The sequence below is a fragment of the Macaca fascicularis genome, chromosome 9 (assembly GCF_037993035.2).
Source record: "Macaca fascicularis isolate 582-1 chromosome 9, T2T-MFA8v1.1".
Lineage (NCBI taxonomy): Eukaryota > Metazoa > Chordata > Mammalia > Primates > Cercopithecidae > Macaca > Macaca fascicularis.
This window is the reverse complement of record NC_088383.1, coordinates 87,300,642-87,325,931: the sequence shown is the minus strand read 5'-3', so window position 1 is coordinate 87,325,931 and position 25,290 is coordinate 87,300,642. Positions and strand designations below refer to the sequence as shown.

Here is a 25,290-nt window from a genome sequence, read left to right as displayed (position 1 = left end):
GACAGATCTCAAGTCTACAATATTTTCCTGTCAGGATTCAAAAGATCCTAACCCTCAAAATCTGATGTCTTATAGAGATAGAGTCATACAGCTCAGGTGAATGTCAGTAGGGAGATTTAATCAGTTTTTTTCTGGAAAAAACTCCTATATCCTAGTCCCAGAGATATCAAAAACTGTGAAATAAAAAATGCAATTCCTATCAAGAGACTCAAAGTCAAAAACTGGGAGCTCCAGGCTGGCAGAAGAAATATGAGACCGGCAGGTGTCAAATCTATACTCATGCCAAGTGGAAACAAGAAGTTAGTGAGCTCTCCAGCCCACTAGGAAACTATGAGAAACACACACAGAGACAACATACGCGGATACGCTACACCATGTATCACCGTGCCAGGCAGAGAAGACCTCGGGTCAAGTGCCAGCTCTGGAATCAAGCTGAGCCCCATCTGTCAGTCACAGAGCAAGTGGACAAAGAAGTACAAATAGTAGAAGTGAAATACCAGATGTGAAATTTGAGGAATATATAAGGTACATATGTAGCATCCTGTAATTATTACTTAGGTACAACATATGGAAACATCTGGAAAAAATTTGTGGACTATGATTCTCATGAGGCTCAAGAAACTCTTTTTTGGTTTTAGACTTGCAAGTTGGCATGGAACAGAGTGCAGTTACGGAACTGGTAGGTTTTTTATAAGGATGTGTGGGCAGGTGGTGAATAAATAAAATAAAGGAACAAAAACCAATGAAGAGAGCTAACATAACAAAAAGTTCTACCTTACATGTTTATTTAGAGATGGGAGGCATACTCCCGTAAAAAGTCAGCTGTACAGCGACCAGAAAACAGCTCATAGTAATAAAAATACATACGATAGATAACAACAGCTCTTAATAGTCAACAACCAGAAACAAGTATACAATAAGTTACAGCAAAGCAAATGAAAACTACGACTATATACCAAACATGAATGACCCTCATGAACGTAACATGGAGTAAATAAAGCCAGACACAAAAGAGTGTATCCATGAATAAAACACTAAAAAATACTAATTATCTTCATAGGAGAGTAGTGACTGGAAGGAATTACAGAGAGGCATCTGGGATGCTGGTAATATTTTGTTTCTTGATTTATGTGCTGATTGCATACTTTGTAAGAATTCATTCAGCTGTATACCTATGACCTGTGTACTTTTCTGTATTTTCTATCCCTATTATTTTCTATCCCTATTAAAAATATTATAGCAATGTTTCCCATTTGTGTTCCATAGGGACTCTGTCACCTAAAGAAATGTGATTAGGTGGTTCTTCTGTAAAAGAGTTTGGTGTTCAATAAGTTGAGAAATGCTGGGGATGACATAGGACATTTCAATCCATGAGTGGGAACACATACACCCTCCTTGATGGCCTCTGACCCATTCATACTGCACCTCCTTCAAGTTTCCCCAAGGCTTTTTTCTGGTCTCCCAAATTTTGGCCACAACAGAAACTGCGTGAAAGAATGTGGGTCAATCTATATAGTTCACCCCCTGATGGAAGAAAACCACTGTCAGCACATACTGTATTCAACCAGTCTGAATCAGCAGCGTCACCTCTGTATGGAAGCGTGCACATTTAAAATATGGCGCTGCCTGCTGTTTTAGATGGACCTCTCCATCCAGCGCTCTTACGCCCAGGCAATCAGTGCAGTAAGCTGGCACATACTTCATGTCATTTGCAAATACAATGTAGTGAAGGAATATGGAAAAGCAGATTTTCAAATATAGCTTTTCACAACTGCGATTTGGGAATGCTCAAGTGATCTCAGCATCCTTATGGGTTTGCAGCTCAAGAAACAGTTTCTCCCAAATACTCGAAAGTTGTCATGAGTTGACTCTTACAATCACCTAACTTTTCTAGTCACTTATGTCAAAACAAACCTTTGCTCCTTTACAGCTAGCATTTTGCCTGTTCACGGTGGGGTGGACAGCTGCATTCACTGATTCAGGCTCTTGCCTCTTTTCTCTTAAACTCTTTTTCACTCATTACCATGAGGAAGATTAGAATTTGGAGCCTGTCTGTATGCATGCACACAAAAATAGCAGTTCTGTGTCCTTATCTTTAGGACATTTTTTACCACTTTAGCTATTTAACTTGGCTTAACCAAGCAGCTGGTTTACTTTTAGCTATTTATTTCTACCAAGTTCTAACCAAAAGAAAGAAAAGAAAAAGAAAATCACCTAAATTTAGTGAAGTACCCTTTTTGTGGAGTGGGAAAGGAAGAGGAGGGAGCAATGCATCTTCAAAACGTCAAATAAACAATTTGCCTAAAGCCCATCATTTCTCTTTTTGGCATCTGGTCATCAGGTCTTTTCATTCTCTTTGCTATGACCCTAATCAGACATACTAAATACCACCCACTACTACTTAATTTACAATGAAGACAAGAAGAGCCAGACAGAGTATTCCAAACCAATGTCTTAAGCAAAGGCATTCATAATAATAGACATCATAATTACGTTACATTAATTTCATACAGGAGAATTCAATTACATATTCCAAAGAAAATCCAGAACAAGCTAATTAACATCATGATGTCCAGTTTGGTGGGAAATCATTTGGATTGGAAAATATGGCTTCATGTCTCAAAGTCTACTAAGAAAATCACATTGCAAACACCAAACTATATCATTCTCAGTGGATAAACAGTAAGCATGATTATGTTTGAAATTGCAGGAGCCATTAGGAAAAACAGAGATGTAGACAAAATAAAATTAAGAGAAAATTTTATAAATGTTAACTGTCACAGCCATGGTTATATAATCCTGAAGAAAAGCTGAAAAGAGTGTAACAAAATGACTGCTGGACTTCGGTTAGGGCTAAGACATCATGAGCTGCCTCACAAACAATATTTTAAATATGTTTGCTCCAGAAGAAGGAAAAACATTACCAACTGAACAAAGAACTATAAGTATTACAAGTTCACTTAAAAGCAAAAATACTAAGTTTTCATCAGAACAAATTCCTAGTACTGTGAAAAAGAATGGTAAAACTCATGATTGGCTAATTAATGTTCTTATAACCAGTAATGATTGCACCTACCTCATTTAAGTCCTGCCGAGTTTCAAAAGCATCCTTTGGCCAAATGACAGTCCTCTGGTCTATTCTATAAAATACAAAGAAAAATTATTTCCATTTAAAAGAGACTTTTCAATGATGTACATGTGAAGCTGGTGGCTACAAATCTGGCTGTACCCCTGATAAAAAACCCTTGGTGGTGTCCCACTGCCTGTAGAATAAAATACAGACTCCTTACAATGGCCTGTAGCATATTACAGCACTTGAACCCTGACAACCTTCCTGGCCCCCTCTCCTACCACTCTCACCCTTGTTCACCATACTGCAACCACCCTGGCCTTCTCTCTGTTCCTTGAAAATGTAGTGCTTGCTCCCTGTTCAAACCTTCACACTTACTGTGCCTGAGCCCAGACTGCTCTCCCCTGGGATCTGCATACAATTCACTTTTATCACCATGTATGCATCAGCTCAGCTCACATGGCACCTCCCCTAGGAGGCCTCCCTAACTAGACATGCCCTCACCCTCACTCTCTAGCATACTGTCCTATACATTTTCTTCTTAGCACTTCCTCCTATTTAAATTATTCACTTATTTGCATGTTCACAGTAAAGTGTGAGCTCCAAGGATGTATTGATTATGTTTATTTTCTATACTGCTAAAATCTCACCTATTAAAAATTCAGTAATTCTTTTTGATTGAATGAATGTGATCTGATACAGTTGCAGAAAGATACCATTTGTCTACTGAAGACAGCTTATGGAAATTTCATCGTATCTCTTAACTTACACAATAAATGTTATAATATTTGCTGGGTACCATGGTGCAATAGTTTGGATGTGGTTTGTTCCCACCAAAACTCATGTTGAAATATGATCCCTAGTGTGTCAGTGTTGGGAGGTAGGGCCTAGTGGGAGGGGTTTGGGTCATGGGATCTGTGACAAGGGAGGGATATGGAAGTGAGTTCTTACTCAAAAATAAATTTGTTCCCATTGTGGTTTTGATTTGCACTTCTCTAATGATCAGTGATGTGAGCTTTTTTCCATTTGTTTTTTGGCCCCATGTATGTCTTCTTTTGAAAACTGTCTGTTTGGCTGGGCACAGTGGCTTATGCCAGTAATCCCAGCACTTTGGGAGGCTGAGGCGCGCAGATCACAAGGTCAGGAGTTTGCGACCAGCCTAGCCAATATGGTGAAATCCTGTCTCTACTAAAAATACAAAAATTAGTGGGGCGTGGTGGCAGGCACCTGTAGTCCCAGCTACTTGGGAGGCTGAAGCAGGAGAATCACTTGATTGAACCTGGGAGGCGGAGGTTGCAATAAGCTGAGATCGCGTCACTGCACTCCAGCCTGAGTGACAGAGTGAGACTCTGTCTCAAAAAAAAAAAAAAAAGAAGAAGAAAAGTGTCTGTTCATATCCTTTGCCTACTTCTTTTATGAGGTTGCTTGTTTTTTTTTCTTGTAAATTTGTTCAAGTTCCTTATAGATGCTGGATATTAAGACCTTTGAGGGATCCGTAGTTTGTAAAAATTTTTTCCCATTCTGTAGATTGTCTGTTTACTCTGCTGATAGGTTCTTTTGCTGTGCAGATGCTCTTTCATTTAATTAAATTCCATTTGTCAATTTTTGCTTTTGTTGCAACTGCTTTTGGCATCACCGTCATGCAATCTTTGTCTAGGCCTATGTCCTAAATGGTATTTCCTAGGTTGTCTTCCAAGGTTTTCATAATTTTGGGTGAAAACCAAATACTGCATATTTTCACTTATAAGTGGGAGCGAAATGATGAGAACACATAGACACATAGAGGGGAACAACACACACTGGGGCCTTTCAGAGGGTGGCGGGTGGGAGGAGGGAGAGGATCAGGAAAAAATAACTAATGGGTACTAGGCTTAACACCTGAGTGATTAAATAATCTGTACAACAAACCCCCATGACACAAGGTTACCCATGTAACAAGCCTGCACTTGTACCCCTGAACTTAAAAATAAATGAAAGGAAGAGGGAAGGGAAGGGAAGGGAAGGGAGGGGAGGGGAGGGGAGGGGAGGAGAGGGGAGGGGAGGGGAGGGGAGGGAAAGGAAGGGAAGGGAAAGGAAGAGAAGGGAAGGGAAGGGAAGACATTTGTTCCCTAGAGAACAGCTTGTTGAAAAGAGTCTGGCTTCCTTGGTTTCACTCTCTTGCTTCCTCTCTCACTGTATGATCTCTGTTCAAGTCAACTCCCCTTTGCTTTCTGCTATGGGTGGAAGCAGCCTGAGGGCCACACCAGGTGCAGCCACCCAATCTTAGCCTTTTCAGTGACCATTATTGCGGGCCAAATAAATTTCTTTTCCTTATAAATTATGCAGCCTCAGGTATTCTGCAATAGCAACACTAAATGGACTGAGACACATGGCGAAGCTGGGTTTTGCCACTACATAGCTGACAACAGATGAAAATGAACTTTAGGCATATCTACCTACAGTAAGTCAATTTTCTTTAGCTTACAAACAAAAACAAAATACACAAAACTCCACTGTTGAAAGATCCTTAGGTCCAAATCATGATTTGTTAAATTCTATGGTCCAATATCATCTATTAAATAGAATTCAAGTTTTTCTGAAACAGTCTGAATACTATTATATAATAAACATATTAACTTATAGTTATTATCCTTATGAAAAGGACAGTTATCTTAATGAATAAGAGATTTTTCAGTGTTAACATTTATAAAAAGATTTCTTTGGGGATCTAATTATTTACAGTTACTATTCTGCTCCAATTTGAATCCTGAAGAAAGCATATATGTCCTCTAAATGGGCAACAAGGTCAATATCTAAACGTCATAATGTACATTTAGAAATACCAGTAGCCTAACTTCTTTAAAATATTCTTAAAAATACATTTTTTTAACTCTATAAGCTTTGCTTACTGTGCAAACAATTTCTAAAGAGAAAAGTTCAGGAGATGGTTACAGAAGAAAATTGTGAAGGTCAAACTAATGTCCTTCATGCCTGAACAAACCAGCATTTCCCTCCTGGGTGGGAGAGAGACTAAGGCTCCCAACCATGCGCTCAGGCATAGACAGCTCAAGGGGAAAAAAAGGGTGAGGAGGAAGACTGCTGGCTCACACATCTTATATCCATCAGTCCCCTGAGACACAAACAGTGATTTCAGTGCATCAGAAAATACAAAATAGCTCTTTCCCACAAAATAGGCAAAAGCAGTCTTAGAGACAGGGTAAGTACTCAGTAACATCTAACACTTTGAATGGCTCGTAGTTTCTTTGTAACCCTCAATAGTTCTCAAACTATGTTTCTACAGAGTAGCACCAGCAAAATGGAAGAGTGGTATTCTCTAATAGAAAAAAATATGTACCAGTTTACACTCTTCAAATACAAATTTTTCTAGGGCTTTGGTGCAAGCTCCTTGTTGATGAGTGACAGCAGATGGTAAAACAAATAACCAAGTAGCAAACATTCATGGAAAGAAACAGAAATATACTTTGTTAAAAATATATGGTATATATTAGTGAGATATAGAGAAGAGCCTACATGGAATATACTCACATGATCTTCCAAGAAAACTACTCTTAACCATTAGATAAACCTCCAGAACAAGTTTGAGAACTGTAGTCTAGAGCATCAAAGATAATTTAATTTACTAGCCATCTGAATGTCTACTCTGTGCCTGGTCCAGTGTTGGGGAAACAATAATAGACAATCAGAGGCAGTTCCTTAAGGAGACTTAGAATCTAGTAAAATCTTAAATGATGATAAAGCTAATCAACACTGAGTCTTGAAGCCACTTCAGCAAATCAAGGATCAGGGCAAATGATGTTAGAATGGAGGTGAGAGGCCAAGTGCAGTGGCTCATGCCTGTAATCCTAGCGCTTTGGGAGGCTGAGGCGGGTGGGTTGCCTGAGCCCAGGAGTTTGAGACCAGCCTGGGCAACAGAGTGAAACCCCATCTCTACTAAAATACAAAAGATTAGCCGGGTGTGGCGGCATGCGCCTGTAGTCCCAGCTACTCAGGAGGCTGAGGCAGGAGAATTGCTTGAACCCGGGAGGCGGAGGTTGCAGTGAGTTGAGATTGTGCCACTGCACTCCAGCCTTGGTGACAGAGCGAAAACTTCATCTCTAAAACAAACAAACGAAAAAGAAGAATGGTGGTGAGAAACTGGAGACGTAGAGACAGATAAAAGACATTTTTCAATGATAAAAGCAATCAAGAAGTCTTGGGTGTGGATTCAAAGTATGGAGTGAAAGAGATGGGGTAATCAAAATTATTACAAACTTTTGAGTCTGTGTGACAAGGAAAATGGTAGGTTTTTTTGTTAATGAAGTCAGAAAAACATGTAATGTTTTTCATAAAGAGAGGCAATTCATGAGTTCAGATTTAGACATTTGAAATGAGGCTGAAATAGAGAAGTAAAAATGTCTGGCCAGGGTTCACCCTAGAACTGGGCACTCTACGTGTGTTCAGCAGAGGAAGGGGGTGATGATAATTTCGATGGTGTACAGTGGCCACAGGTAAGGTCATATGGGCAGATTCTGCATCACTTTTTCCTTCATTATATGCTAGGCAAAGAACCTAGCACCTTCTCAATACATACCTTTTCAACAGATGGATAAATTAGAGAAAGAACTAGACCCAAGAATGACTTCAATTCACCAGCCCTTACTACCCCAGGGTGGGTCTTCCAGGCAGTTTACTTACATTATTTTATTTAATCTTCAAGGTCACCGTATGAGACTAGCATTATTATATCTATTTGACCTAATAGGAGAAAGGGTAGTTAAATACTTCATCCATTCAGTCAACAAATATTTTTTAAACACCAACTCTGTGCTAGGTACTGTTGCAGGTGTTGGGAACAAAGCAGTGGATAAAATAAAGTCTGCCCTTGTGGAACTTACATTCTCATGGGAGGAGGAGAACAAAAAGAAATAAACCAGTGATTATGATGCACCAAATGCTAAGTATTATGGAGAAAAAGAAAGCAAGGCAAGAAGAACAGGACATGCAGAAGAATGGCCCAGGCTCACACTGCTACAAAGTGTCAAAGTCACCTAGAGATAATGAGAAACAGAAGGGGAGAAAAGAAAAGGCCACTGGATTGAAAACAATAAAGATCATAGTAGAAGAGGAAAAATAAATCAAGCCTCTCACTGGAGAAGTTTAGCAATGAATGAAGGAGAACTGGAACAGTAGCTAGCCATCTCAAACTCCCTTCTTTTTAAGATACTTAAAGATATGGCTTGAACCATTTACAATCCTTCCTGGAAGCTGGCCTACACACAAAAATTGGGTCACACTGAACACTCCCTTCAATTATCTTGCTGCCTGTGTCCAAAACAATAATAGGAAAGTAACTAAGCAAATATATATCAAATGCATGCTTCTAAAGGGGACCACAATGAGTCAGCCAGTCAGAGTAACTCCAGTGTAACCTTGTCCTCTAGTCCAGGTCCTGGCAATGAGAAATGCAGCCTGCACTCAGAGCCCAATTATGGCCCTCAGTAGTGATGAGCATGTGATACCTCCAACCATAACCACTATCACCATTACCACCACTACTACCACCATGACTATCATCACCACCATTCACCAACATCATCACCTTCCACCATCACCACCATTATCACCACCATTATCACCACCATCACCACAAACACCACCAGCACCACAACTGCTGCCATCACCTCTGCAATCACCATCATCACCATCACCACCACTACTACCGCCATGACTATCACCACCATTCACCAACATCATCACCTTCCACCACCGCCACCATTACCACCACCACCAGCACCACCATTGCCACTGCTGCCACCACTACTGCTGCCACCACTATATAATTCAAACTAAAAAATACTTCTCAACAGAGAAATGCAAAACTTAATTGTGTGCTGATATGAAAAGAGCTTTCACCTGGATTCAAACTGCAAACTTGTGGATAGCCCACTGAAATACAACTTTTCTAAAAATGTTTGATGTTTCCACTTTGCTGCAACCCTAAAGCTCGTGCTGAGTCAGCCTGTAGGGTCATCTTCTAGTGGCCTTCTCACAGGAGGTGTACTGGAATTCAAAACAACAAAACCAACTAAGCATTAAGATATTTTTCTTGGCCTAAGGACAGTGTCAAACTGCAGGATGTGATAATTTGTGAAAACGCCACATTTTAGCTCACAGTTGTATATTTATACCAATGTTTTAACTATCTATAATTAAATTAGCAGAGGAAAGTGTTTCCTATTGCAGTGAAAAGCTTCCCCACCTTGCCAATGGCTCATGGAAGACAACTGACAGTTATATAACACTTTTCTTTCCCTTAAGCCCAATAACCAAGTTATTAACAAGCCTCTCAATTTCTTATCCCAAATAATGTTTGTGTCTGTACCCTCCCGTCTATCTCTACCACTGCCATCTGGGGCCAAGCCACCAGCACCTCTCATTTGTACAACCTGAATGACAGTAGTTTCCTCCCTGGTCTCCCTACTTCCCCTCTACCCTCCTCAGGCCACCATCCACACAAGATCTTTCACTCCCCTTCTACACACTATACTTAAAATAAAAATCAAAATTCTGAGAGTATCCTATGACACCCTGAAGGATTTAGCATCTGCCCACTCTTCAACCTTAGCTTGCATCAGACTCCCTCTCTGAACTCCAGCTACACTGGCATTCTTTCAGTTTTGTGGATGCACCATGCTCCTTTCCAGCGCAGGCCTTCACACATGCCTGTAATGCTGTTCCCTCTCCACTTTCTCTCCTAAGTAACTCATTCATACTTTGGATGCTAGATAGCTCCCAATCAGGTCTCCCTTTCATGTATATATTCTCACTGCATTCTGATCTTCTGCGTCTGCTGTGCAGCAGGTCTTAGTTCTTAATATTGTATTTGTATAATTATTTGATTGTCTATTTCTCACAATGGTGAGCACTATGGAGCAAGGACCATAGGAGCCTTGCTTAACATTTTATCTCTAGGGCCAAGCCTGGCATATGACACACAGGAGGCACTCATATGTTTGTAAATAAAGTATTCATCCCAGGGTATATATTCCTGAGTCTGTAAAGTAATTATAACTGATGCTCCCTCCTCCATCTACAGCATGCTAGCAGAGCCTGGAGGATGGAATGACGCTCATTCCCATAACAAATGCATTTCTTCCCTGAAGAGATCTAGGAAATTAGTACCTTTTGAACCCATGACCTAGAAAACCTGGGCAGAAAGAGTAAAAGGAGAGCATCCAACACACTTTTCAGAATACTTCACATAGAATCAGAGCCTTAGAACTGAGCAGTGCTGACTCCCATCACATCTTCAGAATTCAGGATATTCCACTGCATTAAAAAATTAAGCCTTTCTATTAGAAAGCAATACTTGGGATACACTAATGTATACCCGGATGACTGCTGGCTGGCTGTATGACTGGTGTTTCCTGAAACTCTTTTGAAAACAAAAGGTATATCCCAAGAGGACAACCCTCTGAGCAAAACATGCTTTATATACAAACAATAGCTCTATATGCAGACACAGACAAGATGCCAATAAATTCCAGTAATATTATTAGAAACAATAACAGCCGTTAATACCAGTAAATAGAAAGTTCCTTTCTCTGGAGAGTCAAAACCACATTGAAGACATTCTCTTATTGGTTCTTACTAAATGTCTGCAAAAGGATTGAGGTCGAATATTAAGCAGCCAACTTCAAAGATTAAAAAGAAACCAAGCCACAGTGTTTAAAATTATTCCCCAAGAGACTACTGAAAGAAAACAAAACTAGAAGTCCATGGATGTTCAGAAACGGACTTCCTAACCCATGTATCCACTTGTCCAGGCCAATGAACTCCCAAGGATGCTGCAGCTAGAAACAGAACACTGATCCGCAACAGTATACCCTCCCAGAAGCCAACTCCCCCAACCACCACCTCCCACCTTGTACTTCTCTGAAGATTAGAATCAGCCAGTATTATTAAAACAGAGATTCCTGGGCCACAACCCAAACCTACTGAATCAGAATTTCCAGAAAAGTAGGATGACGACATATAGTTAACAAGCACTCTAGGGGGTTCCTAACTGGGGAACACTATCCTAAAAGTCCAAGTGCAACAGCCTGGGAGGACACCAGTGGCTAAAGGGCGCAAGGGAGGAACTTCTTTGAGTATAGGAGTGACATGGTGTTTCTGGCCTGGTCCCCCAGGGAACACATTCCCAAAGAGGGAAAGGCTGAGCCCCTTAAAACACGATGAAAAATTTCAAATACGGGGCAACCCAGCTGTGGTGGAAAAGGTACCACTTCTCACTTTGGTGAGCTGGAACAGAGACTGGAAGCAGCCAATGCCCAGAGAATGGGTTAGCAGTGAGTCAGGTGCACAGGGCCAGCTTCAGAATTGGCAGAGTGGAGGTAAAGTAGACATGGGTGTGGTTTAAAAGGCACTGTGAACCATAAAGAACACATTTTGGATGGAATACTGAGGACATAGGATCCAGCAGGTTTTTTCCTGGTGAATGAGTGAGAGCAGAGGCCCTAATAAGACATTATTAGGAGTAATAATTATAGCAGCATGTGGTTTGCTGAGCAGGCTACAAGGCACTTTGCTTGCATCACCTCATTCATTCCATACACATAGTAAATAATGATTAGACACCTGCTCCATGTGCCAGGCAGTGCTCAGCCCAGGAGACAGAGTGGTTATAACCAATACTTCAGCTCCAAGGACACTTCTGCCTGCTCCCCTCATCCCACCTCAAGCATCTGCCAAGTTTCTTCATTCTTCTGCCTCAAGGCTTTTTGCCAGGCAGGGCTAATTCCCTCAGCCTGCATGTGTGGCAGATTTAACTCCCCTGGGAGCAGCCCGCAGCCAGAAGAGAAGTGGGGGTGTGAATAAATGCTGCAGACCCCCCTCAACTTTCAGAGGGATAAGTCTGAGATACTGTCTACACAGTTCCTCAGAGAGACCCCACTTGCTCAGAGTGACAACCTACCAAGTTGCACACCTGTTGTGGGCTCTTCCTCCTTCCCTAGTTCCTATTTCCTGGGGCCACCTTCCTGTACCCAGGTCCTCCTATCTATCAGAATCCACCTTCAAGAGGAACCTCAAGTAAGAATCTCTGTCTTTTGGAGCTTACAGTTGGGGGAAAGAGAAAAACCTAATCACATGAATGAAGATTTAGATCAGGGACCGATGAAGTGAAGGGCAGAGTATCACAAGTGACGGGCCACATTGGGGGAGGGCTCGGAATTTAAATGACAGGTGAATAGCTGATGAATATTTGTAACTACGTATCACACTGGCTCCTCTGATATTACAACTGATACTCAGACTTGCAACACTTTAACTTTTAAAGTATCAATCAGGTTAGCTCTTGGAACAGAAGAATATTTTTCAAGACACAGGGGATTTGAGTAGGCATTAATATTAATCAAGCCTAAATGCTGCCTGTTCCCTATTCAAGATTTTCTTTCTCTCCCAAAAGGAAAGAGTCACGAGTCTGTATCCTCCATCTGTTATCTTCCCTCCATCTTCATTGTCACCAGCACCTCCCACAGGGATGATATGTTAGCTTCCAAGATGTACCCCTGCGTACAACACACAGTACCCAGAGTGGTCTTTTTATGTAAATCTGAGTCTGTCACTCCTGTTTATAAACTCCAGTGGTTTTCCTCTAGACTTAGACAAAATCCAAGAATCAACACGCAGGCTACCAGGCCCCATGTAGTGTGTCCACCACCAACCTTTCTGACATCATCTGGCACATTTTCTCTGTAGTTCAGTACACTCCAGCTTTAATTGTCTTTGCTGATGCGACTTAGCACAAGATGAAAAGAACCTGAATCAGTGTGGGTCTGAGGGGCAAGGGTGAGTTAATGATCAGGGAGGCAAGTTGGAGGAGCCCTGGTCTCTCCATGCCTTTGACTCACTTAAGTTTGGCAAGCCACACCAAGCCTTTCTGACCCATAAAATTGATTCTTAGTTCTCTTCCTCCAACAGCTCCAGGTTCTTCCCATGCCCCCAAGTCACCCAACACTATATTGAATTCATCTGTTCAGCATTTTTCATCTCCAATCCACTTCTTCTGACATCAACCTCCCTTTCCCTTGGGAAACTAGCTCTCCACAATTCTACAAGCAAGGGTAAACATATGGCCTGAACTAGGCCAGTTAGTTCCTTCTCCCTGAAGTCAAACCTTGAGCAGGAATGAAAAGCTGTTGTATTAGCATGGGATCATCCAGTGATAACACCTCAGAGTAACATGTTCCTGTCGTTGTGAATCCAGAAATCCATGGACCAGGCCTGGTTCTTGCCCTTCCCAAAGCATATTTGCCCTTAGTTCAATTTTTTAAGCTAACCAATAGCCTTAATTTAGATCCCTTTCTTTGCCTGAATCAAACACAGTTAGTTTCCATAGTTTGCAGAGAATACCAACCACATTACCAAGAAACAACTGCTTGTCATGCAATAGCCTGGGTCTCCTTTGTTTCACATGAGCAAGATCAGCAAGGTTGGCAGTAATTACACATTGAAAAGGACCACTTTCTTGATCCCCACTTTTCCAACCACGACTATTCGTGGTCAACTAGGACCACTTTGCCATGTGCAATCCCTTTAAAAACCTTTTAGAAATTGTCTGAATCACATGTCCAAGTTGAGCAAGAGAGTCCAAATCACTGGAATCTCAACTGGCAATTCAGTTGAGATTGAATTGGGAAACCAACTGGTCCAAGGGATGCATAGTTTTTGGTTCAACTAGAGAGAAGCTAAGGTCTAGCTTAAAGATGTGCAGAAAAACAGATCTATAAAGGTAATCTGGGCTCCGTAAAGGATGGATATGGAAGCACAAGAAGCACAGCCAGTGTACACAAAAGCAAACTAGAGCTTGTGAAGGGCCAGGTATATAAAGGACCATAATGAAATATGGCCAAGAGAGGCATGATATTATGGAGGGCAAACCAGAATTCCATGGAATTGCCTACCTAAGAATTAATAAGCAGAAACTTTACTAAACTACTGAACCTATGAGTTCAGCACTGTGCTGAAAACTGCACATTCAAAAGAATTACAGAAAATAGACATATATCCTATTTGAAGAGATAAACCAAACTCTTTGAACAATAGTACCCATGTATCTAGTTACATTGATCATGTTCTAACTACAGAGATCAACATGGGCTATTGAGAAAGGAGAAGGTGCATGAAAATCTGGGAGTGAGCTGGGCTCTGAGATGAGATTAAAATTTAGATAAATGGAGGAGAGAAGAGAGAACACTAGCAGCAAGATGGATGTGTTGGCAAGCCATAGATCAGTACCATGGAGCTAAGCAAAACCCTTCATGGAGGAAGGATCTCCTCTCTTATGGAGCCACAACATTAATCTTCTGAGCCCCTGCTGTGGGACAGACCCTGAATGAAGCTGAACATGCAGTGTCTCATTTAATCCTTGCAACAGTAGCTCTGGGAAGTAGATATTTTCATCTTCATCACACATCTGAAGAAATCCAAGCCCAGAGAGGTTAGGGAATCTGTCCAAGGAAGCAGCAAAGCTGGAACTAGCATCCAGGTCTGCATACTGCCAAGGCCTTTCCTCTTTACACTATAGTATCTTGCATATGTCCTAGGCCCTTCCCAGGGGCTCTCTTATGTGTTTTTCGATTTATTCAATAGTCTAGGTTTGGCCAAAACTGTTTTCTTGTGTTGGTGCTAAACTTAAGGCACTAAGAAGACTTCGACAGCTGGCTTATTCCCGCATCTACCCCTTCTCAATCTTTCTCCCCTTGGACCTCACCCCCACTTCAACGGGTCTTGATATTTCCCTTGTCCCTGCATCTGCAGGGTCATTGGAGTGCTCTTGGTAAGAATTCTGTGCTACTGAACCCCTGAGAGGCTTGGCATGCTGCTCAACAGTATAAGAAAAGACTTTCTACTGAGGCAAACACTGAAGAAAAGAGGCACCTATGATTCAAATTATGGTTTTAAACATTATTTAAACCTATAAAATCATCTGTAGTATTTGGTTTCTGATCCCAAGTGACCTAAACCACAAAGGCCACAAGTGTCACTGAAAATTCATTTTAAGTTTTCCCAGTTAACGAAAATAAAAAATAAATCTGTTCTCTCCTAACATTCTCCTAATAGTCATGTCTGTCCCAAAGTAAGATTCAATCATTACTAAATAAATAAAGCCAGAGAAATAGTAGGTACTATTTTTTTTCTTGCAAATAACATAAACTTATCACTTTCTGCCAATTACAAACTTAGTAGGGGAACGCTAGTGAGAAAACTTGGAGAGTAAAAGCACAAAAAATACCTTTTTAATCACCTGTAATTCATTTCCCCCCAAAATTACCACCACTAAAATATGGATTTATGTCTTTCTAGTATATGTTTCTGTAAATAATTATATATTAAGCAAAAATAGGAACATCTTGTGATACTGTTATGTAATTGCTTTTTTCCACCTATAAATAGATCATGTCCCCATGTTAATAAAGACTCACATAAAACATGATTTTAGATAATGTATCTATCATGAAATTTAGTGGGGTTTTTTTGTTTTTGTGTTTTTACAGGGTGATGGTATGTTCCCTAGGGGCCACGTAGAAAATCTGGGGGCTATTTGTGATTATTACTGAAGCTGGAGTTGTCTACTGGCATTCTGTGGGCTAGAGCCAAAGGTGTCAGAGTCCCTGACATGAACGAGGCATCCCACACAACAAAGAATTTTCCCATCCCCCACATGACTTTCAAATGTCCTTTGGGAATGTTAAAGCCAGAAGCACTTTGCCCTTAGCACAATGTGAACTAGAAAACCATGAAGGCTAGTGGTTGAAACAGAAATATCTACACAAGGAAGGGGGAAGCGATTAAACTGGATTGTCTCCAACATTCCACCCAGAGCCACCATCCTATGATTCCAACACATACAGAAATTCACCCACATGACTTTTATCTTTTATCTCTCAAAGTTACTAGTTGTCTATTATATCCCTATCTTCTTCCATGATCAGATAACTGAAAATTGTATATCCTTTTTTTTTTTTTTTCTGAGACAAAGTCTTGCTCTGTCATCCAGGCTGGAGTGCAATGGTGTGATCTCAGCTCACTGCAACCTCTGCCTCCCATGTTCAAGTGATTCTCATGCCTCAGTCTCCCAAGTAGCTGGGATTACAGGTGTGTGCCGCCATGCCCAGGTAACTTTTGTATTTTATTTTTAGTACAGATGGGGTTTCACCACGTTGGCCAGGCCGGTCTCAAACTCCTGACCTCAAGTGATCTGCCCGCTTCAGCCTCCCAAAGTGCTGAGATTACAAGCATGAACTGTAATCTCAGTGTGCCTGGCTAAAAATTTATATCTTAAGTTTCATTTCAGTTAGCTACTCCAAATCCTATGCCTAGACAACTTTGACTTTTAAGCACAAACCAAGAAAACTATAATGGATACACATAAAGATATTGTTTTTAAGATGTTTACTACAGCAATAAATACAAATATAAATCCTATAAGTAACTGCAATATCAAATACTTTGGATTTCATTAAATAAATGATGGTATATCTGTAAAAGGAAATAGAGTCATGTATCCCTTAGTGATGGGGATATATTTTGAGAAATGCATCCTTAGGCTATTTCATTGTTGTGCAAACATCACAGAGTATACTTACAGAAACCTAGATGGTATAGCCTACTACACACCTAGGCTATATGGTATAGCCTAATGTTTCTAGGCTGCAAACCTCTAGAGCATGTTACTGTACTGAAGACTGTAGGCAACTGTAATACAGCGGCATTTGCATATCTAAACACACAAAGGTATAGTAAAAATATGGTATTTTAATCTTACAGGATTACTATTATACATGTCCACTGTTAACTGAAATGTTATTATGTGGTACATGACTATATTTTACAGCCATTACCTACATTATAGTGTATTTTATGATATGGAAAATATAATATTAAGCAGGATAAACAAGTTACATAGCAATGTAATATAATTATGTATAACATAATGTAATATATAACAATGTATATATTATATAACATAAAGCAATGTAATTATATATAATATATTCTTAGATATATATATATGTGTATGTATATATACATCTATCTATCTCTCTAATCCCAAAAATGTTTTAATCTAGCAATAAGAATATAAGAAAAAAAACATACGGAGGGTTGAGTAGGAGCTCTGTGTGTATGTGTATGTCACTATACATAATGTGTGTGTGTGTGTGTCTGTAGTACTTAATGTAAAGCTTAAAAAAGAATAACCTCATTGACAAAAAACTATAACAGAAATATGGGAGTAGCCATGGCTTCATTGGGAAGATGAAGAGTAAGTTAAAGATTAGCCCCATTCTAGTGGCCTCAGGCATACTGAACACTTAACCAGCTGGTCAAAGTTCTAAATTAGGTTTAAATTTATACATTCTCTGTCTCCTATAATCATTATTGAAATTTCTCTTAAATCTATTTTATGTTAAGCCAAGAAACTTTCCAAGATGTTCAGATGTTAAGGACAAAGCTTCCTGTTTTGTCTCCTTGAAATATCATTTCTAACAAAGGGCTATAACGACACCAAAGCTTGTAAACATGTTTCTTATAGAAATTGTATGTTAGAATATTTGTTATGGAAAATTAAATTGTTCAATTTAGCCATAAATGAACTCACCAATCTCGTGATAATTAACCTACTACTCTATTACTCATCTTACTGGTCTTATGTAGAAAAGCACACTGCTATACATGATTATTGTACAATCATAATGCATTCTTGCCTAACTTTCTACTCTAGGGCCTGCTTGAAGTAAATAGTGCTTCTAGCAGATTTAAAGCCCAGTGCATCCAGAAGCCCCTTTCATACACAATTTCTCTTTATGACAACATTAAAACAATAGCAACAATGTAAGAATGTGCACTCCAATGGTAATAGCAGTTGTATCTGGGAGGTAAGATAACAAGTCATTTTTACATCCTTGGGATTTTCTATATTTTCCAATGTTTCACTTATTTTATTATTAGTAGCAGTGGTAGTAGTAGCATTTTGAATGAGAGAATGTCTCTAAGTTTCCCTTTTATCCTTAGGCCAAATTATTAGTGAAGGTGCTAACAATTTATCAAATGACCAAGGGTAGTCTCCTTTAAAAAACAACAGAAAAGAAGGATTTCATTTCCAAAATAATCAAGTGTGGGCTCTTTTTTCAATCAGCAGTTTACGGACTGGGTGTGGGACTTTTGTGCTCTACAGCAGGGGAGGGGGAATTATTTTCATCTGCATCTTCAGGAGCTTGTATTCTTAAGCTAAAGTCTTCCCATGTCTAATCTTTTGAACATCTAGAGTGTTGAGCATTTTCAAAGTTCGAGCCAGAAGAAGCTCTAGAAATCATTTGACCCAAATTCCTAGAGGAGGCGGCCCAGGAATTTGAGTGAAATGACCATGGTCACCTGATAGATGTGAGATAAGACCCTGGATCTCTTCGTTTGAAAGTTCTTTCCTTCCACCAGGTTGTTTCTGTGTCCACAGAAGGAGGCAGTATGTGTGGGCAATAAAGGAGAGCCCTCCTATCTGGCTCCCTTTCTATGTGGGATAGTCAACGTGAGCTAGGTCAATACTCACTCATTATCCAACTGTATACCAGGGAGTCTCAAAGCACTGTGAAGACAAGCTATTTTTTTTTTATCTCTACCTCATCCCTGCTCTCCTTTTAAAAAGAAACAAAACAAAATCATAGGAGGACGCTAATGAGAGAGGAGAAGAACATCCTAGAAATATGCAGAGATCAGGTACAGTTCAAGAAGGGAGATACGTCTTTTGTATTATTAATATGAAAAATCTCAGTGCTCATTCTCTTACTCATTCTTTCTCTGTTTAGCAGAACTCATTAAGACCCTGCTTACTTCTATGGAAAACATTCAAATAAGAAACAATTAGCTATTCAAACACACACACGCACACACACACACATTATCTATCTCAAAAACAAAAGATGAAAGGATTTATCCCCCATAGAAAAGTTGTTGCCAACAAAACTTCCTCTTTCTATAAAGCAACAAAGCCCCCAGCTTTCTCTTTCATCTGGAATGTCAAAAAATAGTGGAGGCCATCCAAGGCCATTATCCTTGCTAAGGATCTTCAACCTCCTCTAATGTGGGAATCCGGATGAAGAGGCCAATAATGGACTGGAGCTCACAATGTAACCACCAACCTAATTAACAGTAAGATAATGCTACAGAATAGCTCCTGTTTATACAGACAAGGTCTTTAACAACATTAAAGGTTTAATGCCGTTATAAATTTTAATACAATATTTTAAATATAAGTGAGTTAATCATTCTCAAAAGTAAATTTTCTTAGCTTAGTAAGAAATCCCCAACTGCATTAATATTCTCTTACATTCATAAATTTCCCTTTGTCATATCTGAGGGTTTACAGGATTGGTACTGGCTTTAGCTCTAAAAATCAGTCAAACTAATGCATATTCATTAAATGGCAACTCAATACAGATTGATGGTACTAATCTTGGTTCTATTATCAAGGCGAGAGAGAACTTGAGCAAATCACGGCCTCACTGGGTGTCAAAGAAGAAAATGAGAGTTGTATTAAATGATTACTAAGGTTTCTTCCAGCTCTAACTAACCACAGTTCTTTAATTTTACATGTTTTGAAAATACCAGGTATTGAGGAGTATGCCAGAGTAGTATAATAACCCAGCCCTTCCACTCGTGCTCTGAAAGCCCATATTCAAATGAAAACATGTCATCTGGGGAAAAGATGGCATTAAGACAATATCAGCCATCACCATATGATAAGACATTTTCTTGCAGGAAGACTTAGCTCCAGGGAGCTACAGAGTCCCCAGGAGCAGCAGTTGCCAGGAAGAAAATTATTGAAGCAGGCATTATAAATCAAATGCCTATAGAAGCTCAGCAAAGAGCATAAATAAATGAGGAGAGCTGGGTAGGAATTGTGAAAAAAATCGAAAGCTACTCCTCAGCTCCAGCTAGTTGTTACCTTGGAGGAATGTAGGCCCTGGGTTATCCTACCTTCAGATTCTTCCAAAGAAAGCCAAAAATCTGTAAAAACTTTTGATTTTAAAACGTTGATTCAAAATAGTTTAATTTTGTACAAGCCAAATATGTCTCCACACCAGATACACCTGTAGGACACCAAATTTGAGTCCTCTAATGTATGGCACTTTAAGGCCAAGGACTATAATATAGGGAAGGGCAGGGCATGGCAAACGGGAGGAAGCGTGCAGTGAAAGAAGATGGAAGTGGCTTTAACTGTATCTGAGACTGGCTCTGTTAAGGGAAATCAGAAGAACAAGCCAGCTTGGAAGTAGAAAGACATTAGGACAAGGGTTCTGTTAAAAGAAAAACTTTAGCTGAATTAAATCTAAAAGAGTTTAATTGAGCAAAGAACAATTCACAAATCAGGCAGCCTTCCCAGCCAGAGTAGGCTCAGAGATTCCAGCGCAGCCACATGGTGGAAGAAGAGTTATGGACAGAAAAAGGAAAGTGACATATAGAAAACAGAAGTGAGGTGCAGAAACGGCTGGATTCATTACAATTCGGCGTTTACCTTATTTGAACAGCTGGCCACCTTTGGCCACAACTTGGTGATTGGTGTAAGAGTAGGCTACAGTCTGTATACAACTCCATTTAGATTATAGTTCACGATGTACAGAAAAACCTTTAGGCTGAACTTCAAATATGTAATGAGGCAGCTTTAGGCTAACCTTCATTTAACCATTCTGAATCTTCCCTGGAGTCATGTGTTTTCAAACTTGGAGGTAGAAAGACATTAGGACAGGGGTTCTAAATATTTTCTGGGGTTATATGTGCCATATGAGAGTCTGATAAATGTTTTAGAGATTTTCACTAGAAAAAAATAAACATACATGTAGTGGACAGAATAATAGCTCCCCAAAGATGTCCATGTCTTCATCCTTGTCCCTCCTCTGCCATCTTACCTTATGTGACAGAAACGACTGTGAAAATGTAATTAAGGACCTTGAGATCTGAGTGAGCCCAACCTATTCACATTAATCCTTAAAATCAAAAAATGTTTCCCAGCCATGATCAGAGGGAGATGTGACTATGGAAGAATGATCAGAGAAATGCAATGTTGGTGGCTTGCATAAGGAGGAAGGGACAATAAGCCAGGGAATGTGGGCAGCCTCTGGAAACTGGAAAAGGCATGGAAATTGATAGATTCTTCCCTAGAGCCTTTAGAAAGGAATGGAGCCCTGCCAACACCTTTTTATTTTTATTTTTTGCCCAGGGAGACATATGTTGAACTTCTATCCTACAGAACTATGAGATAATAAATTTGTGTTTAAAGCCATGATCAGTTATTACAGTAGCAATAATAAGGTATATATACACAGAAACTTGGGCAAACACGTTCATAGACCTTCCTGAATCTCATCCTCATAAATACATAAAGGATCCTGGTGCTCAAAAGAGCGCAATATACAACATGAGAACTCTGAGAGCTGTAGGTATGAAACTATTTGGCATTCGTGGAAAGATCAATGCCCACCTCATGACCTCAATCCACTCCAATATCTCACCTCCACGAAGCTGGATTCATTTTCTGAAGACTGACTACTCCTTTGAGTCTCACCCAAATGATGTGTGACCCCAAGGAGTAAGGTGGCTTCTTGCTACAGAGAGATCTTTCTTCCTTTTCTCACAGTGTTCATTATGTTAATAGCATTCTCCCCCAACTCACTGCCCCAAAGAAGATGGCATTTTACACCTGCTGAGACTTAGCCTGTCTTATTCCTTCACTCTAAACCAGACCTAGGTCTGGAGTGTCCCATTACAGTATCATGTCTCTATCAAGATTCTATTTAGCATGGTATACCCAAACCTGGACAGATGCTGGCTTAAAACAGAAGAGGAATGTTATCAAGAATGTGAGCTACCTGATTAAAAGTTGTTTTTAGTCTCGGATCTCATTTCACCAGTTCATCAAATTTCACAATCCTTGTAATATTCTGAGATGGATTTTTTTAAAGTTCCATTAGAATGTCCCTTGGTGATGTCACCATGGTTGTGATAAATAATTGTAGTTTAAAGGTTACTTAGCTAACAGCACTAGACATAACTACCCTCAGCACTCCTGATATGTGACTTAGCACTAGATCCTGCGATTGCTGACAGTGGTGCACAGAACAGTCTGGAATGTTGCTAGGTCAGAAAGCTCAATTCTGTGAAAGTGGGACATGAAAGATGGGAGACGGGCAGGAGAAAAAGACAAGATATTTAGGATCCTATGAAGGTTTGCTAAGGGGCAGAGGAAGAGAAATACAAAATGGGATACACAATGGTTTTAAGTTCACTGAACATCTAGCATCTTTGAGAAGGTTAATTGCTAATATCATTTTCCCCTGTTGGTCTCCGTTAAATATCTACCCCTACAGGACCACCATACATTCCATACACAAGCATGAATGACTTTGTTTGGGTTTTTATTTGCGTTGTTTTGCTTTTATACTATTTTGAAATACGCATGGGAATAATAGTTGACTTTTTTCTTGCTGAGGGAGACAGTCATCAGGCTGGTGGGTCACTGACTAAATTGATTCCAGTAGCCAAAAAATAGCTTTCTTACAATAATACCTCAAATAGGAGGCAGAATGTCTTGATTAGTGGAGAAATTACAAGGCTGAATCCAACAGGTATTACCTGAGGTCAGGTAACAATAAACACATAAAAGAAGTCAGCTTGTGAAGAGGGTTATAAAAGATGGCCATGAATCCACCAGGATAGGGAAGCACCTTATCTTTGAGGTCCCCTCCAACCTTTAAATCTGGTATATTGGATATTTAAAAGTACAACTGCATAGCATAGCCAATCTTCTCTGCAGTTGTTGATTTAGACTGTGCTGCCTTAGAAAAACAATTCTAAAGGTCAGGCTCAGAAACACAGCCCTCCCTTTCCACTGAGAAAGGGCTATGATTACACTGTACACAAGATCCTACAAAGACAGCTGACACAACTAGTGGTTGAATTCTTTCTTCTGTTTATTTCCAGAAGAGACTTTCCATAGACAGCTGCAATGCCAGGCTCCCATCAGAATGTCATGCCAACCTTTCTGCAGGCTGATTTCCACCCACATCCTTGCTCTGGATCCAGGGCTGTCTCCAGCAGGTCTAGCAGGCTAGAGAGGCCATCCTGGGGCTATGTCAGGGCTAAGGTCACTGGAAGACACTTGGGTCAGCACAGAATCTGCACCTGCCATGCTGCAATCAGACATTTGTGGGTTCAAATTCTGGCTCAGTCTTTTTCACTTGTGCAACATTAGGCAAGTGCCTTAATATCTTTCAGACTATGAGTACACAGCTTTATGAGAAAGTAGAGAAGGCTAAATGAGAGACTATGTAAAAATCAGTTGGTGTGGTGCCTACATGGTCATCACAAATTTATCACTATCACAAAGGAAAATCTAACTCCCTCTAGCATAGAATAAAGAATAAGAAAGGATGAAATCAGCATTTCTCTCCAAGGGCTGGACCTGTCTCCACTTCCCCCTGAGACTTAAGGCAGATTACTTTCAAATGGAAGCCAGAGAAAGTAGGTCATTTACATTTATCTTAAACTCACTCAGCGATTCTCCTTCTAGGCCCCTTTAAGCAGCTTTTCTGACTATAAGGAATGCCAACAAAAGTCAGAAAGCCTCGCCTCTTGTGTGGGGTTGGCAAGCACACAGTTGGCATTTCTGAGAAAGGAATCACAAGCACAGAATAGCTTCTGACAACAAAGGGCCCACCTTGGTTGAAGTTGCACTGTTTCTTGGCACCTGAAGGCATTGTTTTGTGGACTCTCATGAGCTGGTGTTCCTGCTCTCACCTGACCCTCTGACTGGCTGGATACCACATGCTCTGTCTCCTGCAAGAAGAAACAGCAAAAGTAGATGAGCTGTCAACAGCAATGAGTTCCATAGCATTATTATGCCGGAAGTGGGTCTCAGGGCAGGGAAGCAGCAATGCATAACACAGTCTGCTGATTGTGGTGTGGGAAGGGAGCCAATTCAGAGGTCCAAAATTTTTAAAGCTTCTATCAGTCAGTTGCTGCAAGAAAACAGAATAAAGAAAATAATAATAATAAATCTAATGTCCAAAAGATATGGCATAGCCGTACAATAAGAATTGTACAGATATTAAAAATGATGTCATGGAAGAATATTGAATGAATGGATACATCTGAAAAGATAATCCATAGAAGAATATTTATAGTACAGGCTTATTTATGCAAGAATAAACATATATATGAATGTTCACACATAGTAACACACACACACACACCCCCCCCACACACACACACACACACACATGAGATTGGAATAAGTTGAACCAAAATCTTAACTGTGACTAACTCTGAGATGTCATGTTTATTTATTTTTGGGAGCCCATATGTATTTTCTAAGTTTTCTACAATAAACATTATTTCTATAATAAGAGAAAAATTTAAGTTAATCTGAAAACTAAAGAACAAATCATTTTTATAAATTCCAGATCTCAAGAGTCCTTGATATCTCTTCCCTCATCCTGCCACACACTATCATACACACACTCATACATACCCCCTCATACACACAGACTATTGCCATTGGCTACACTGCATCTAAAGAAACCACAATGTGGGTTACCCATGATGCAATTGCTCATTAATTTAGAAAAACTTCAGAGTGCTAAACACTCTACAGAATAAACACACCAAAACTAAAACTAATCTGGATTCAATACAAAGACATGCATACATACCAAAAATGAAAGGTTTATATATATCCAACAGTTCCACTACTATCATCTTTGAGCCATGTCAAATCTCTAACTGAAGAACTTTCTTTAGAATAAAACAGTCCTTCTTTAACCTAATAAATGAGATACTAAAACAAAAATCTGTGAGAAATTCAGTAGCTCTAGATGGGTACCATCATACAGGCAAATTATTCAAGCAATGCAGTGAATTTGGGTCTTCTGGTGCAATATATTATGGTCACAATAGAGACCCAGCTCCTCTATTAAGGGTGTGGGTTGAAGTCAGTACAAGTGTCAATGTGTCAGGTGTCTTAGAAATCATGTTTCCAGCACACTAGAACAACATGGTGAGGCTTTTTGCCAAGAAGTCATCATCACAAGCCTCTACAACAAAATCATATGAATGCCTTCATATGAAAGGGGTAAAGTAGGAACAGTCATGCAGAGTTGTGGGAAAGGAAAGCATTAGCCCTATCAAGA

The 25,290-nt window shown here is 39.9% G+C and overlaps 1 protein-coding gene across 8 annotated transcripts in view; it reads right to left on the bottom strand.

Annotated features, from left to right (window-relative positions):
- Positions 1-25,290, bottom strand: part of FAM13C (family with sequence similarity 13 member C) — a 112,261-nt gene that overhangs the window by 52,129 nt on the left and 34,842 nt on the right. For 6 of the 8 annotated variants that reach the window (XM_005565803.4, XM_074002124.1, XM_005565806.4 and 3 more), the window contains 2 exons: positions 23,820-23,938; positions 3,077-3,140 (listed from right to left, as the gene is read on the bottom strand). In XM_005565803.4, coding sequence (XP_005565860.2) covers positions 3,077-3,140; positions 23,820-23,938 — 183 coding nt within the window. The remainder of the gene's footprint in view (positions 1-3,076; positions 3,141-23,819; positions 23,939-25,290) is intronic. The other 2 variants (XM_074002126.1, XM_074002128.1) reach the window with 1 other exon arrangement.